At 39.9% G+C, this 16,721-nt stretch overlaps 1 protein-coding gene across 1 annotated transcript in view; it reads left to right on the top strand.

Moving 5' to 3' along the window:
• The window catches only part of SETX (senataxin), a 46,933-nt gene that overhangs the window by 10,361 nt on the left and 19,851 nt on the right, over positions 1-16,721 (top strand). Inside the window, exons 5-14 of the mRNA XM_019510710.1 lie at positions 1,262-1,481; positions 3,257-3,376; positions 4,869-5,040; positions 5,972-6,062; positions 6,942-11,561; positions 11,965-12,067; positions 12,825-13,001; positions 14,112-14,341; positions 14,891-15,058; positions 15,401-15,557. Of these exons, the coding sequence (XP_019366255.1) occupies positions 1,262-1,481; positions 3,257-3,376; positions 4,869-5,040; positions 5,972-6,062; positions 6,942-11,561; positions 11,965-12,067; positions 12,825-13,001; positions 14,112-14,341; positions 14,891-15,058; positions 15,401-15,557 (6,058 nt within the window). The remainder of the gene's footprint in view (positions 1-1,261; positions 1,482-3,256; positions 3,377-4,868; positions 5,041-5,971; positions 6,063-6,941; positions 11,562-11,964; positions 12,068-12,824; positions 13,002-14,111; positions 14,342-14,890; positions 15,059-15,400; positions 15,558-16,721) is intronic.

The following is a 16,721-nucleotide window of genomic DNA, read 5'->3' as shown; positions in this document are numbered from 1 at the left end:
TAGTACAAATGGGGTCTGGTGCCATGAACAACTGATGATAATTAGGGCTGTGCGAAGCTTCAGTAGCTGATTTGATTCGGCCCAGTTCAGCGACCGAATTTCCAAAATCAAATTGGGAGACCAATTAAAAGGTCCAAATTGAATCGGAAGCCTCCAAATGAATTCGGAAAAGATTTGGCGCTGCTTCAGAGATTCGGCCATAGACTAAACAGGGCAGCAGTCCTCACCACACTGGACACAGCTGCCTCCAGCTCGTAAGTCTGTTGTGGTGTGGGGGAGGGAGGTTTGGGGCTGGGACAAGCTGCCCAGCCTGGGGGGAGCACAGCTTGGGATGCGGGTGTGACAGTGCTCGGAGCAGGGGCTATGCCTTGCTGCCACTTGCCCAGCTGGGGGGACCATGATGAAGGTGCGGCTCGCTTTGGGCGGAAGATGGGCAAGTGATAGCAGGTCATAGCCCCTGCTCTCAGCACTCCCACGCACACTTCAGCACTGAGAGTGGGGGCTCTGCCCTGCCACTGCTTGCCCAGCTGGGGGACGGGGGTGCGGGATGCGGGTGCAGCAGCTTTGGGAGTGGAGACTGCCCTGCTGCTGCTTGCCCCTTCCGCCTGGAGCGAGCCATGCTTGCATTGCACCTGCCCCTGCTGTGGCTGGGCAAATGGCAGCAGGGCATAGCCCCTGCTTCAAGCATTGCCGCACCTGCATTCTGCACCCCTCTGAGTCTTGCACCCCCTATGCCAGCTGAGCTGCTTGTTCCAGCCCTAGCCCCAATCCTTCCCTCCCCTCTCTGCCCGCCACAACAGACTTACCAGCTGGAGGCAGCTGTGTCCAGCATGGTGAAGACTGCTGCCTGTTTAGTTTATGGGTGAATCTCTGAAGCGGCGCCAAGTCTTCGGATCTGATTCGGCTGAATCGATTTGGGACAGTGATTTGGATTTCCGAATCGAGTCGCTGTCTTTCTGAATTGGCCAAATCCAAAGTGAGTACTTGCAGCTTTTGCACAGGCCTAATGATTATGTCTCTTCCAAGTTGGGAAGCAAAATGTCCTCTCTTACCTCATCCCCAAGGAAGTCAATGGATTGTGTACTTACTTGAGCACAGCAAGATTGGGACAATAGCTTTGATACTCATTTTTTAAGAACTTGCCATCAATACAAAGTATATTTTACAACCTGAGATCAGAAATGATTGTCAACCCTGCAGCTATGACATAACTATTTGTTCCTTCTAGTAATATGTTGTTTGTTTGTTTTTTAATTTGTAGATTCGTCGGTGGGCCATCCTGATGGCAAGAAATTTGGGGAAGGTTGACAGGGATGATTACTATGATTTGCAAGAAGTGTTGACTTGTTTGTTTAAAGTCATTGAGCTGGGGCTTTTTGATAGTCCTGATATTTATTGTTCTTCAGTGATAGAGAAAGGAAAGCTCATTCTTCTTCCATCCCATTTGTATGATTCTGCCAACTACAAGAACTACTGGTTAGGTGAGTTCTGCTCAGAAAAGAGCTATGCCGTGGGGGGGCTGGGGCACATGACTTATGATGACAGGCTGAGGGAACTGGGCTTATTTAGTCTAGAGAAGAGAAGAGGGAGGGGGGATTTAATAGCCTTCAACTACCTGAAGGGGGTTTCAGAAGAGGATGGAGCTGGGCTGTTCTTGGTGGTGGCAGGTAACAGAACAAGGAGCCACAGTCTCAACTTGCAGCAAGGGAAGTTTAGGCAAAGCTTTGGGAGGATCTAGTTGGGGATGGTCCTGCTTTGAGTAGGGAGCTGTACTAGATGACCTCCTTTTTTTTTTCCCAAGTGACAGGCCTACATGTTCATTTCTCTGAGAAGAATCCCCTGTTTCACCCTACTTTTTACTGGGCCTCCAGGTTCACGTATCCCTTGTCTTCCAAGATACTACTTCTTACAAGTCTAACTAGGTGCGACAGTTGAAAGGGAATCCTCTGAGATTTGTGACTACCTGGTAAAAACAAGTAGGGGAGAAGTTTGTTTAATTTATTTACTCATAGGATCAGAGGAAATGAGAAAAAAACCCTCCTTCTTTCTTGACCAGTTTAAGTTTCTCCTATTTGATCTGGGGGACTCCCTTATCCCAGACACTGGAGTTGGGTGATGCAGAATGTATTACCCAACTGTTGCCACTGTTGAGAGTCTGATCCTTTCTCCCAGGATGGAAGTTTTCTTCTTTTTAAAGGCTCCTTAGTAGAAAGTTTCTGCCCCTAAATCTCCTCTAAGATTTCAGACAGGCTTTCTGAACCTGACCAAATTTGTTTATGTACTTTTGCAGAAAGCGATGGTCTTTCTCCACTGGTTTTCTGGTATTGTTTTTGAGCACTAGGCAGTTGAATTATGTCTATAGCCAGTTCTTGCAGGATTTGAACCTTTAGTCATTGAACCCAGAGATTTTAGATAATATCTAGACATTAAACAGTTGGTAGGAGTTAATTCAAGTAATTCGCACATTTTCACCATGATTATGATTTGGAAAAGTAGGTTGTCGAAGTCATGGGGTGCATCTACAAGTGTCACTATGACAACATTGTTACTGTGCTGTGATTTAGTTCTTTAGAAAGGAAGTACTAAGTCATGGCACAGTAGCAGCCCATACTGCGCCATATGCACGACACATGGCTATTTTTAGCAGGTACTTCACTGTCATGGTGTGCTATACCAGGGGAGCACATCACTACAGTGACATAGCTGCTGGTCATGTGTAGATGCTTGAAGATGCTACGTCACCATAGCACAGGGGCAGGCAAAATGCGGCCCACAGGCCAGATGTGGCCCACCAGGCCATTCTATCCAGCCCGTGGGGCCCCTAAACAATTTAGAAAATTAATATTTATCTGGCCCTGGCTGCCTGTCATGTGGCCCTCGATGGCTTGCCAAAACTCAGTAAGCGGCCCTCCACTCAAAATAACTGCCCGCCTCTGCCATAGCACGTTGCTACGGTGACGTAGTGTCACATGTAGACATACCTGGAGTTGACTTTGCTTGGAGTCCTTCAATGGGAGTGGAGTCAGAGTTCTTGAAGTAAATATGATGCATTTGGATGGCAGATGGATAAAGTTGAAATTTGTTTATACTGGATACTCCAGAGTAGTCTGTTTAAAACCATTACTTTCCAATTCTTTTGATTTTGATCACCCAGCAGTTTCCTTGTAGTGGGTTTTGGAAAGCAATACTTAGTTTGACCAAACTTAAAACAAACAATTTTGACCCAAAATATAAAGACAGATTGCTTTCATTGCAGGTATCTGTATGTTACTAACAGTGCTGGAAGAACAAGCGATGGATTCTTTGTTGCTGGGCCCCGACAAGCAGAATGATTTCATGCAGTCTATACTTCACACCATGGAGAAACAAACAGATGGTAACTGCTGAGGCAATGATAAATAAAGATTAAAAATAGAGAATGATAGTCATCTTCTGGGTGTGATATCATTCTCTAAAGAATTTACTAGTTGAACAAATTTTCAGTAGTGTAATGCCAAAGAGAGAGCTTCTAAGACTGATATGTTGTTCCTCCCGTGACATAAAAACAATATTTGCATATATTTTGAGGCAAATATAAAAGAGCGAATCTCAGAGGACCTTTGAAGATTGGAGAAAAGGTGCCCTTTGGGAATATGAGGAGGCCTATGTTAAGTGTGGGTGAGGGCAGACGTGTGGTTCTTACTGGATCATTTTCACTTGGGAAAGAGCTATACCTTTTTTTTCATCTGTTATGTGATTTGGCTCTTGAGGTCTAAAATTGAGTAAGTTTCCACTTTGGCTTCACATTGTTCTGGAGTTTGTTAAAAATGCGTGTCAGTTGTTCTAACCTTGACAGCTTCTTTAATCTAGAATAGATTGTCGAGAACAAGAATCTGTGCTGGCTCCTCTGAGTGTGAGGTCATCCCCTAATGCACCAACTCTGATTCCACGCCTCCCCACCCCTTAATGTACTCTAGAGATCTTTGAATCTGAATCATCCTAGTTAGTTTTCGTGATGATTTTTCAAGTGCACAGGTCTGAAAATGTGCATTGAACAAATAAGTTAACAAGTCTATTAGGCTGGTTCCTGTGTTCTGCATGGTAGTGCTTAAAACAACATGCAATTTTACCAGATCTCTTTATCTTTGTAAATGTTAAACTCCAACCCAATTACTGTACATGAAGCAAGGTTTGGAGTTAAATGGTACGTATTCACTTCTTCTAGACCAAGGGTAGGAAGCAGCATCTTCATAGTACTGACAGTAACCAGTAGGTAGGGAAGGCAGTTACAACAGAGAAGCAAAGTGGCTGCCAGAAGAGAACTGCAGGAAAAGGAAGGTTGTCTTCAGGTGCAGCCGCTTTTTTCCTGGGTAGGAAAAGGCAAAATAAAGACAGCTCTTTTTCAGATCCAGCTCTCATTCCTTGAGTATATAAGGACCCAGTAGGTAATCCTAATAATATATCATATACCCAATCCCAAATATATTAGCAATAAAAAAAAAAAACAAAAAAACTTACTATGAAGAAAAAATTAGGCATGATATGCCTTTATGGAGATGGGAAGTATTAAAAGTTGTCATTCACATAACTTACACACCCTTTTCCCCAAATAATTTCCCCTTGTAGGAGGGAATCTAGGGCAGGTCTCAGAAAATAGAAGCGTTTGTGTTTTCAAAGAAAGCATTTTTAAGTCTTCCCTCATCTTGTTTAACCAGAAAAGGCATTTTTAGACTGAAATATTTTTAGACTATTTTTGTAATTTACTTTTGTTGTAACGTTTAACAAAAGCTGAGAAACAGAAATAAATTCACTTCGTCTTTTGCAGACTTTAGAAATATCCAAGATGGTTGCATCTCCGCTTTTCTTGATCTTAAATTGTTACATTTCAGATGATAATGCTGATCCCTTCTGGCCAGCGCTGCACTGTTTCATGGTGATTTTGGATCAACTTGGTTCTAAAGTGTGGGGTCAACTGATTGATCCAGTCCAGGCTTTTCAAACTATAATCAACAATGTGAGCTACAACAACGAAATACAAAATATACGCAATAGCTCTAGGAGGTCAGTTCAAGTTTTTAAAAGTACGGACTTATAACCCATTACAGTACTCAGATAACATTGAAGTGGCGATCTGATCTCTTCATCTTGTCACTAATGCTCTAAAACTTGTTGGGGGGAAAATGGCAAGGAGCTAAATGAAACGTGATAAAATTTTGAGAGTTGACAGCATTGTAAATAGGATGTTATAACTCCAGCTTTTATCGTAATTTTAGATGACTGCTAATTAACTGGTGGACCTCATGTTAAATCTTTTGGATGGTTCTCACATGCGTCTTACAGAGTATCTAAAAAAAGAGTTTTATTTTTTTTTCTGAGTGTGTTACCATTCAAAATGACGATAAAATATAATCACCAGAAATATACTTGGAAAGATAACGTTGTGTCTTAAATTTCTGAAGGGAAATATTTCAAGATATTGGGTATCCGTTGCTTTCCTTGGAAGGTTTAGTGTTAACAGATTGACTGTTTGACACACACAAGTGTGGCTTGAGGGACATTTGTGTAGCTATACATTAGACCAGGGATTCTCAGCCAGGGTGCTGTGGTACCCTGAGGTGTTATTTAAAAACTGTTATATGCAAATAATTATTGTGCTGTATAATGGATTTTGTGCTCGTATATTAGTTGGGCTAATGATGTTTTTGTGCCTAAATCAAAGTTATTGGGTATTGTGTTTCTTCTTGGTGCTTGTCAGTCAAGTCTGCAACTAAATAATAAGGGTTCTCTACAAGTAGGCACCTTTCTTTTATGCATAGGCTAAAGAAACATTATCCTTTTTGAAATATTTTCCCCAAAACACTTTATCATTTCTATCACGTAGTAGTAAAACATTATGTTTGAGGAAGCAGATTTTTTTATCCTGTCCAGTCTCATGTTACGCGAGTCGTGAGTAATTTGTACATGGTTTGAGAAAACTTGTATTTCTTTTTAGACCCAAAACTGAACCGGAGTCAGAGTACGGGGAGGATATGGTTACTTGTAGCCAAATTGTCTATAATTACAACACGGAAAAGCCCAAAAAGGTATAAAAGGCACATCTTTCTTTTCTTGGATATTTTGTGAATTAGTCATTTAATTTAAGTTACATTTATTTTACAAATGTGGTCTAAGGAAACTAACTGAAACAGACTTTGTTTGGAATTTTATGCTTTTAACATCAGTTTTTTGTAGTGATTTTCACTGTTTATCTTGGATAGTCAGTCATTTCCTCTATCTTTCAGCTGGCTGTTGCAGGAGAGGCATGTTTTAATCCAATTAGGCCTTTGTTTAATAATATGGAAAAATTGGCAAGGGGACTAGGAGGCAAGTGTTTGTACTTGAAAATATTTTAACCCTTTACAAATGCTTTGTAGATGTAAAAATATATTGTTTTAATATTTCAATACTCCATACCTGGGGCATATTAAAGGATGCCATCAACTATAAGTGTTTTGTCTTATGATTGTATGGATCAATAGGTAACGTATACATTCTTTACTGTTTCTGATAGAAGCAACGTGCATCTCAATGAATTAGTTTCTTTTTAGGTCATGAATGTTCTCTCATATGTATAGTAGAAAGTCTCTAATCCATTTAAATGTAGTTCATTTGACCATGTGGGAGCTGCAGGATCATATCAGCATAGTGATTAGTGCTTTGGGACTTAGGGAAGCATTTTTGTAGGTTACACTTTAGGATTAGAACTTCATTGTGGTATCCTATATGCCATGGACATATTATTAGTAATTGATTTTAAGGTTGAACAGAAATATTGTGCCAAGTCATTGTGCCTGCAAATTATTTGCAAACCTTTGTGGAAGAAAGTTACCTTTTGGTTTAAAAAAAAAAAATTAAGATATAGCAAAGCAAGACAAATGATGCAGTGCTTCATGCTAAGGCTTTCAATTTTTTTTCCTTCCCAGGATGCTGGATGGAAGACTGCCATTTGTCCAGATTATTGCCCCAATATGTATGAAGATATGCAGACATTGGCCAATGTGCTTCAGTCTGATATTGGCCAAGATATGCGAGTCCATAATAGTACATTTTTGTGGTTCATCCCTTTTGTTCAATCACTTATGGATCTCAAGGACTTGGGAGTAGCCTACATTGTAGAGGTCATTCACCATCTCTGCTCAGAAATCAAAGCCGTTCTCAATGAAAGAGTTCAGCAGTGTGACAAAGTCTCTGAATTTTTCATCCTGATTTTAGTGTCGATTATTGAGCTACATAGAAATAAGAAGTGTCTGCATTTGTTGTGGATTAGCTCACAAGAGTGGGTGGAAGCAATGGTGAAATGTTCTAAACTCCCAAATGTAGCATTTATGCGGCATGGTGAAAAAACACCAGCAATATCCTCTCAGTCTTTTAACTCAGTGCAGTATGCATGTGTTCAGTTGATACGCAGCCTTCTTCGAGAAGGATACCAAATAGGACAGCAAACTCTTTGCAAGCAATACCTAGACAAACTAAATCTGCTTCTCCGTGGAAACATCTCTCTGGGTTGGCACCTGAGCAGCCGGGAAACCCAAGAATTACAAACCTGTTTAAAGCAGGTAATAAAAAGTATAAAGGACAAATCCACAAGTTCTTCATTCCTTTTGGAGAACAGCTTAATCTGTACAACTTCATCTGCTGTTCCTATGAAGCAAGAGAAAGGGAAATCTGATGACAGATGTAAAATGAAGACACATCCCAAGGATGACTTCAGCCCATCATTTTCTTCAGCATGTAGGAGAGATGAAGTATGTCCCCAGAGTCCTTCCCCGAGAAGAGGAGATGCTTGGGAAGAGGAATATAAAATACCATCTGCCTACAATTCCTATGCAACTACCGACTGCTTTTTGACAAATGTTAAAAAAGAACTCAGTGGGTCAGCTGTGGAGCATGAAGGTCAAACTAGCTTTGTAACAACAGACAAATACAGGGATATCCAGAAAAATGAAAATAACCCCCAAGTAGAGAACTATGCCAAGAATAGTACCTTACTTAATCAGGTGTGCAGCCCAGATCTCCACTGTTCTGATTTAAAAAGCTGTGGGGTGTTGGAAGCCAATTGTAAAACAGGAGCCAGGTTGCCAGCGTGTCTGACTGCTCAGCCTTGTATTACTTCTGAAGTCATTTGCAACTCAAATGAAAAAGATGTCAGTCTCTCCCTTAATGCCTGCTCAAGTTTTAAGGTAGATGACAATAAACTCAGCAATTTGAAAACCAATGTACAGAAAGGTGATTTGGCCACAAAATTATTGCAGTTAATGAAGTCATCACCACATTTGAAGAAAAACAAAGCAAATGATGCGCCAAATTCAGGAGCAGACCAACCACAGTCTCGTCCTGAGAGCGTGCATGCAAAAGAAGATCGTAGCAAAGATCTGGGAGTGAATGTTGCGTGTGAAGGTGAAATGCCGATTAGTTGTCATACTCCAAAAGGCCCTGAAAGTCAGGAGGGCAGATGCCTGGATGGTATTGTTGAGATCAATTCTCTCTCTGCTAAGCAAGAAAAAAATAATGCACAACTAGAGTTTTCAAGTTTCTTTAAAAAAGAGGTTAATTTGCCTAAAAATGAAGTGGGTGGTGATGATGATAACCATATTCCATGTACAGCGATTATAGGTAACTTGCCAAAAAAGATATCCCATGCAGGAAGATCAAGTTCTTTGTCAAAGTGTCTGTTAAATAAAGACTTGAATGCAGAGTCTTCAGACCAAGAGCAGTCTAATTTTGGCAATTTACATCCAAGGCAAGATGCCTGCAAAGAACAAATTGTGAGCAAACTACACATGGATGCAATTTCAGTGGGTGTTAGTATTCCACCTATATCTAGTGGTGAAGGGGGGAGGCCTAGTAATACCCCTCAAATCAGTCCACACTCGATTAAGAGAGAATCAGAAGAGAGGCCATTAACAATTTCCAGGTATTTTAAAAGAGAAGGGGTTTTGGAGAGAAAAAACGAGAGTACAGAAGTGATTGCATGTGATTTAGCGAATAGGATTTCTGGATCTAGGACCTTAACAGACTCTCAGCTCGATAGAGACCTTCACAAACTATCTTTAGCTGCCTATACCAAAAGTGTCAACTTTTCTCTTGATTCGAGCCAAGAAATCTTACCACAGCATTGTCTGCCTGACATAATGAGGAAAGTAAAAGGTGCTGTTAGATCGTCTAATGGCCCAAGTAATGAGACCTCATTTGATACAGATTGTCCCAACAATCAAGTCATTATCATTTCAGATTCATCTTCTGATGATGAAAAAAAAATAGTTATTGAGAAACAAACTGGAAAAATAGATGAGAGCATATGTCCAGAAAAGCAGCCTTTAACATCTGCCTGTGTTTCTGATGGTGTGAGTAAGAAAGAACAGATGAAGAGTCATAGCTCCCCATTGCCATACGAGGAATATGAATCTCAGTATTTTGAATTTGAAACTGAAGATGATGTCTTTTCAGTTTGGCAAGATTCTCAGATGGATGACAAAAACGTGAATCAAGTCCGTGAGCAGATGCCTTCAGCAAGCAGCTCTTCTTCAAATAATTTACAGTTGGAAGATGAGACAAATGAATGGGGCTATGATACAGATTACATCAGCGATGATGTCATTGAACAAGCAGCCAAGGATGCTGAAAAGCAGATAAGTTCTGTTTTTTATCAGAAGAAAGTTAGTATAGCTGAAATAAAATCCGAGTTAACTAGTCAGGAACCTGCTATAAAGAGAAATGCAGCAGATCAAGTGGAGAGTTCTTACACGCGTCCTGTTGCTAAACATGGTATAAAAAAAACAAGCCTGACAGAACTCAGAACATCTACATCAAAAACATCATTAGCTAAGAAGCTGGCTGTTAAAAAAGGCAGTGCAAGTCCAAGTAAAAGTTTAGCAAAATCCAAAGTGGCAAGAGCAGCTTGCAGGAGTCCTAGAAAAATGAATCTTAAAACTACACAAAGCAAAAAATTGCCTCAGGCCCGTTGTAAAAATACTGAACCCTGCAGGTCAACCCCTGCCGTAGTTCCTCCAAAGAAAGTTCGCCAGTGTCCTAAACCAACGTCAGCTGCAGAAAAACTTGGTTTGAAAAAGGCACCCCGCAAAGCTTTTGAGTTATCTCAGCGGTCTTTAGAGAGTATGGCCGAACTGCGTAACTATGGCAGAGTTGCTGGAGCAGTTACGGTTCCACAGAAACAAAAAACTATATTAATTGATCCCCAGAATCTTCGTGTCAAAAATAATAAAAAAATGCTGGCTTCCCAAGATCTGCAGTTTTTAAGGCAGACAAGGCCCAAACAAGAGGGCAGAGAGAGAAATCGGGTTGGAAGTTCTGGGAGTAGAAGCAAAAGAATAGTTAAAAGGGCAGACCCGACGGCTGCTATACAGCAACCTACAGCTTTTGACTTGGCTTCTGCTTCAAGAACCAGTCAAAGAACAGCTGAGCTGGTTGGTTGTCTTTCTACCCGGGACAAAATACAGATGAGGAAAAGTTGCTCATCTGAGAGAGAGGAAGTGCAGCCTGTACCTATGTTTAAAATGCCTGCCTCTGCAGAGTCCACCTCTAAAACAGAAGGCAACAATACAGCAATTCCTGCTTTGCCATATTTTCCTTCCCCTTTAACTGCAGAGGGCAAAAGTGAATCCGCAGAAAAAGACTGCATTGTCAAGGCCACCTCCTTGTTACCACCTCAGTGTCAGGAGGCAAATTTAAAAGAGAACATGTTTAAATTGAATGAAAATGATGACGATGACTTATTTTTAACTCAGTCAGATCCTGTGGATATGGAAATGTGTTCCCAACTGGAAAACATTATTATACTTCCTAGTAAAGAGCCACTAGAGATGGAAGTAAATGCTGCTGAAAGCCTGTTGCAGAATGATCCTTCCAATATTGTGATGTGTAAGTACAAAGACTGTATAGAGAAGGTGGAAAAAACAGGGGAGTATTGTAGTAAGCATTCTCTTACTGATTCATCAGATCATCTCTTTGTCAAGCCTCTGCCACCAAAGATTGCCAAACCTCCTACTACCAAAATTTTCAACTCAAACTCTTCTTCGCGGAATGCCAGTCTCAGTAAGGATCTTGAAAATAGTTCAAGACTTCCCCTGGTTTCAAAAAACAAATCGAATGCAGTAAAACCTGCAGCATCCAAGCCAATGAATCCAAAAGCTGTATCATCAGAGAATCGGGTGTTCAAGACTCCAAGTTTGAACAGTATTCTTCGGCCCCAGAATTCCAGCAATGTTCTCCGGGCCCAGAACATGCAGACCAAAGCTGTTTCAAATTTCCAGGGTTGGCTTGCATCTCAGACTTGTGTAGGGCAAGAAAAACGGGTCTCTTACTTCCCACGGTCAAATACCCTTGTCACTGTGCAGCGTGATCCTACTATTTTTGTTAAAGAAGTCCTGAAATGGAATTATGAAATATTTGCCAACTTTGGCAGTTTTGGACCTCCAAATAACCTCCTTCAGGCAATCATGGCATCTGTTCCTGTCAAGTTCCAAGGATACAATGACTATTTTGACACATTTTTCCCCTTGATGATGCTAAATGCCTTTGAAACGGTAAGTAATTTACCTGTTTCGCCTTTAAACTATTTCCTCCTTTCCCCTCCCCCCGCCCCAACTTTTTGTCTTTTATAATGGGCTGTTATTCATCAAATATAGAGAAGTTTGGGACAACTATATGTTGCATGTCCTCTTAACTCAATTTCTAAGAATGCTACGCTATTACGATTTAAAAGAAAATCTTAGAACGTTTGTACATTTCTGTAGGAAGAAGTTTGAAGATCTAAAATACTGTAGAACACTTCAGTGATCAAGAAAATGAGGGTCTTTTTTTGCTTTGTTTCCTGCATCACCTCCTCTCCCACTCACTCCAGCAGAGCAATTCAATGCACCTTCGAGGTGACTTGCAAAGGCGAAAAAGCTAAGTTTCTGCTCCTTTTTTTTTCCATTTTGTGTATAGCTGGCACAAGAATGGCAAGAAAATCAGAAGGCTAAAGAGAAGAATGCTTATCATTTGCATTTAAAAAAGTTCTCTGCTGACTTGAATCAAGCTGAATTTACAGGTAAGAATATTTATGAAGCCTTGCTACTTTGGGAGATGAAAAAGAACAATGTTATTATGCCTTAATGAATTACAAGTTAGAGGAGTAGAAAAAGGTGGAAGAGATGCACACCTCAAGCCTTGATTCATGCTGAAGCAATGAGCCAGGCCTGATACCTATTCACATATAGTGAGCGTGGGTATAAATGTCTAGAAAGAAATTGCCAGGAAAAATGAACCTTTCCAGTGGCAGATGGCAAAAGCTTTTGTTCTTGCTTTATGAGCTAACTTTGAATATGCAAAACCCCAAATTTATGAGAGAGTATTGTTGATTTTTAAATATATATTGTAAACTATTCCCCTAAGTCTGAAAATATATGGCAAAACATATCTTTATATGCTTCAAAATGATTCACTGTAATGGTTGGTTTTTTGAATATTGAATATGTTGGATTTTGTCTACTTAGAATTTTGTTTTGTTAACAGGTTTCTTAAGAAGAAGGAATGAAATAATTTGTCTTGCTTTGGTTTCACGCATTTGAAACTGAGGATTGGGAATCAAGAATTAAATTATACTCCTTGCGTTGATTCCTTTTTGTGGCTTGTGATTCCCTTGGGGTTGGGCAGATCATGCTTTCTATGTAGTCTGGTCTCAAATAATTTTAGTGCTTTAACACTTAGTAAGTGCATAATTCATAAGTGCACACAATAAATTAAAAATTCCGAGGTCGTCCACATGCAGATGGCTGTTACTTGAATTTTTACATTATTCCTGGTAGTTTACATTCGGGAAAGGGATCTCGTCAAGCAGCTTCATCCAAAGGAGGAAGATTTGATTTTTCTGGTTGTGCATGAAAAGCAAAACCCCTTGGCAGAGGAAAGCGAGAAGGATTGCCGTCCTGTGCGTCATGTTGGTCACGTGACCCGCTTCTCCCGTACCCATTTCACGGAACGAGGTAAGCAAGCTTGGTTAAGAGAAGGTGCAGCATTATTAGTCCTTTGGGAAATGAACATCTGCATTTTGCAGAAGGAGATGTGAAGTCATTTTATTTCTTCCAGCAACATGTTTCACAGAGTCCATTCTTGGTGCAGGTTTAACTTTTTGGCATTATTTTCTGGCATTCCATTTTAGCAAGAGCTTCTGCTCCAAACTTGTTATCTAGTTGACTGAATAGCAAATTGAGTTCCCTTTTAAAATTGAAATGGTTTCTGAGCTGAATAGTTTGTAACATTTATTCAAGCATCACTGTGGGTATTTGATCAGACCTTCCATCTAGGTTTGTAGTTTCAAACTTCAGAATGGCTGTTTTTTGTTATTGGTGGTATTGGTTTATTTAGACATTGCAAATTTCTTCCAGATACTATTCCTAAATGTCTGTGGAATCACTAGAAAACAGTTCCTCTCTCTAATAGTGTGCCTTATAATATTTTAACACCTAAGTTTTCGTCTTTTCATAGTGGCGTGTTTTTAGCTACTGTGATAAAAATGGGATTCCTTTTGGAATGATCCAGCTCTGTTGTTAGTTGACTGAAAGTGTTGAATTAAACACACTCCTCCTCCAAACAGAAGTTAAATGGTTTTTCCCAGTTACAGCTACAACAGCTGTAACAGGCCAGGAGTCAAACCCACACGTCTCCTGTGTAGTTTTTATAAGCTTGTTACAGCAAATCTCCAAAACTTCTAGGGTAAAGTTGCTTTAAAGCCAAAACTTAATGGTGAGTAAGGTCTATGTGCACTTGGGGGACCAGACCTACAAGATGCTGAATGCCCATAACTCCCATGAACTCAGCTGGTTAATGCTAAGCATCTTCTAGAAGATGAGCATGGAGTTTCAGAAGTCAGCTGTTTGAAAGGAAATGTAACCATTACAACTGAAAAATCAATAGTAGAAGAGTAGAATATGTTATTGCTTGCCAAACAAAGTAAAGCAATGGAGGTAAAGGATCACAGTTGACTTGCTTGTTGGTATTCTTACATCAAGCAGCATCTGGTCCTAACAGCCCAGTGTACTTTGAATTAATCCTTTTACTGTTACGATAATTTCTTTCCTCCTTTCTTTGTACAGGTCAAAATGAGCAGCATGTTGTTTGTCGTCTTTTTGTCCAAACACGAGGCAATTTGTCATCCTACATAAATCAGCAGGTGAAATGTGAAGTGGTCAGCTCTCTAGTTACTACACAACGAAAGTTCAGAGGTCTGCTACTGTTGGGTAGGAGTCCTCTTGCTAAAGCCATCATACATCCAAATTATAATGACTTCTGTCCAAGAGATTTGACCACAGCTTCCGAGAGAACTGTAAGTCCTCTACAAGTTAAATAGTAATGCTAGTGACAGTGTGAAACGTAGGCCAATCTGTACCTTTTATTTTATCAGGCTTCTTGCATTTTAATTTAGAAAAGTCAGATAAAAGGTTAGGGCCTGACTGAATGTGGTATTGGAAAACTGAGTGAGGTTTGAAAAAACATCTTTCAGTTTCAAACTCTGTCTTGGCTTGTTGGCATTGAGTTTGGGGTACAGATAAAAGAGGTTGAACATGTGTTCAGGTGACTTTATTGTTATGACTTAAAGTGCAGTATTGTATTAGTATCTCTCTCAAAGAAGCATTCAGTTGTCTACTCTTCTGTGGAGAAATACTGGTTTTAAAAAAAAGTAACCTGGAATATAGGTTTGAGAGGAAACAATCTTCTCCTTGCAGCTTCCAGATCAGGCATTTGTATACAGAAAGCAAACCCAGACTCAAAAACTTGTGTACCCTTGAGGCTCTCCATCCTGAAGACATGAGGAGAAACACCTGAAAATTATTTCATTTGGTAATGCAGTGTTCCTTTTTTTCTTCCCGTGTAGACATCATACTATAAAGAATACAATGAAGATCAGAAGAAAGCTATTGAAACAGCTTATGCGATGGTGAAGCAGCACCCAGGCCTTCCTAGAATTTGCCTGATTCATGGACCACCTGGTACAGGAAAATCAAAAACTATTGTTGGACTGCTGTTCCGTATCTTAAATGAGGTATGCAGTATGGAACTATAATCACCTTGGGTACTTGGTTTTGCTTGCCCAAAAGAAAAAGCAAAAACAAGTCCATAATCTAGCATAGTAAATGCAATTATTACTGTAATGATGAGATACTTGTTGTTGTAGCCATTAGGAAATGTAATTCTTTCACTTAAAGCTCTTTGTTACAGCATAAGAGGCTATGAGGTTTTCATTGGATGCTAGCTACAACACTGGAAATGAAGTGTCTTTCTGAGTAAGCCAACCAGATTAAGAGAAGTGCAACTGGTCGGTCATTTGAAATGAAAAGGCTAGACTCAACAACATGTTTTGATTTCTTTGTTAATTAACCCACAGAAGTCTGAGAAGGAGAATCCAGCTCAAAATATGAATGCCAAGATCAAACGAAATCGTGTTCTGGTTTGTGCACCATCCAATGCTGCTGTTGACGAGCTCATGAAAAAGATCATCCTTGAATTCAAAGAAAAATGTCAAAATATAAAAAGTCCTTTGGGTATGAACAGATCGTATATTTAAAGTTTGTTCATAAATGGGCAACGTTTGAAGGTTAACTAGGAGGCAGCTCCCTTTATAGCATCACATTATGGATAAAGCATGTGTACAGTTACAGCATTGTGCGGCTAAAGAGTAAGCTACATTTTCTCTGAAGAGTATAATTAGTATGAACTCAAGCTTGATGCTTGTTGTTTTCATATATTTCTCAGGAAAGCACATGCCGGAAATTGTTTGTCAGTGGGTTATAGTCTTTATTAATAAGTACTTAGACTTGTAATTTTAAGTCCGCTGATTCTTTTTCTTCTTTTGTGCTAATATCTGTTTTCTGCTTGTTAAGCATGTCCCTAAACTTGGGATGGAAGGTTGTTTGTTTTATATATCTATATTGAAAAGCTGCTGGAATATGGTTCGCTTTAAGTTTAAGAGCAACTCAAATTAAGGATAAAACTCTCTTGCAATATGCTTTGACATTTAATTTGCTTTCTTGGTTTTTTCTCCTGTACTTGTTTGTGCTTGTTGTGAATTTGGCAAGGACTAAACTAGGCAGCAGTGTTCTGAAGGTTTTTTCTGCAGAGCAGATACTAATTCCACAGTCATGTGCACACTGCATTTTTTTTTTGCACTCTTCTAACAAAAATGTGCTTCTAATAGAAATGAGCTTCAGGAAAAGAAGAGCTTTTCTCAGATAGAAGTATTGCAAACTTGGCTAGCAAAGCTGAAGAATGCATTACCTAAATGAACAAAAAACAGATCATGTATTATATGAGGCAACAATTACATATGCAAATAGATCACATTGTTTTTTTCTGAAACATAGATCTGTTAAATTACTAGCTGCCTTCACACAGGTTTGAATTAATTGTAGTAATCTCCTGATAGTAAAGCAGGGGTTTTCAACCTTGGGTCAGTGTACCCCCGGCAGCTGGACATGGACCCCTGGTACGTGTACCCCTGGCTGACAACCCCTGCTGTGGAGGCAAGGATTTTTGTGGGTAATATCCTTCATTGGACCAAGTGAATGGTTGGAATAGACTTAGACAAAATGACCTGAAAAGAACACATTGCATTCAAAACCTTGTCTACAGTCCATCCCAGCAATGCAACTGATCCAATAAAAGATATCACCCACAAAAATCCTTGCCCCTCACTTTTTTTTTTTTTG

Source organism: Gavialis gangeticus, unplaced genomic scaffold (assembly GCF_001723915.1).
Source record: "Gavialis gangeticus isolate Ggan-Ray unplaced genomic scaffold, GavGan_comp1, whole genome shotgun sequence".
In the NCBI taxonomy this organism is placed as follows: Eukaryota; Metazoa; Chordata; order Crocodylia; family Gavialidae; genus Gavialis; species Gavialis gangeticus.
The sequence above is the reverse complement of the archived record's forward strand: the minus strand, read 5'-3'. Positions and strand labels throughout refer to the sequence as shown.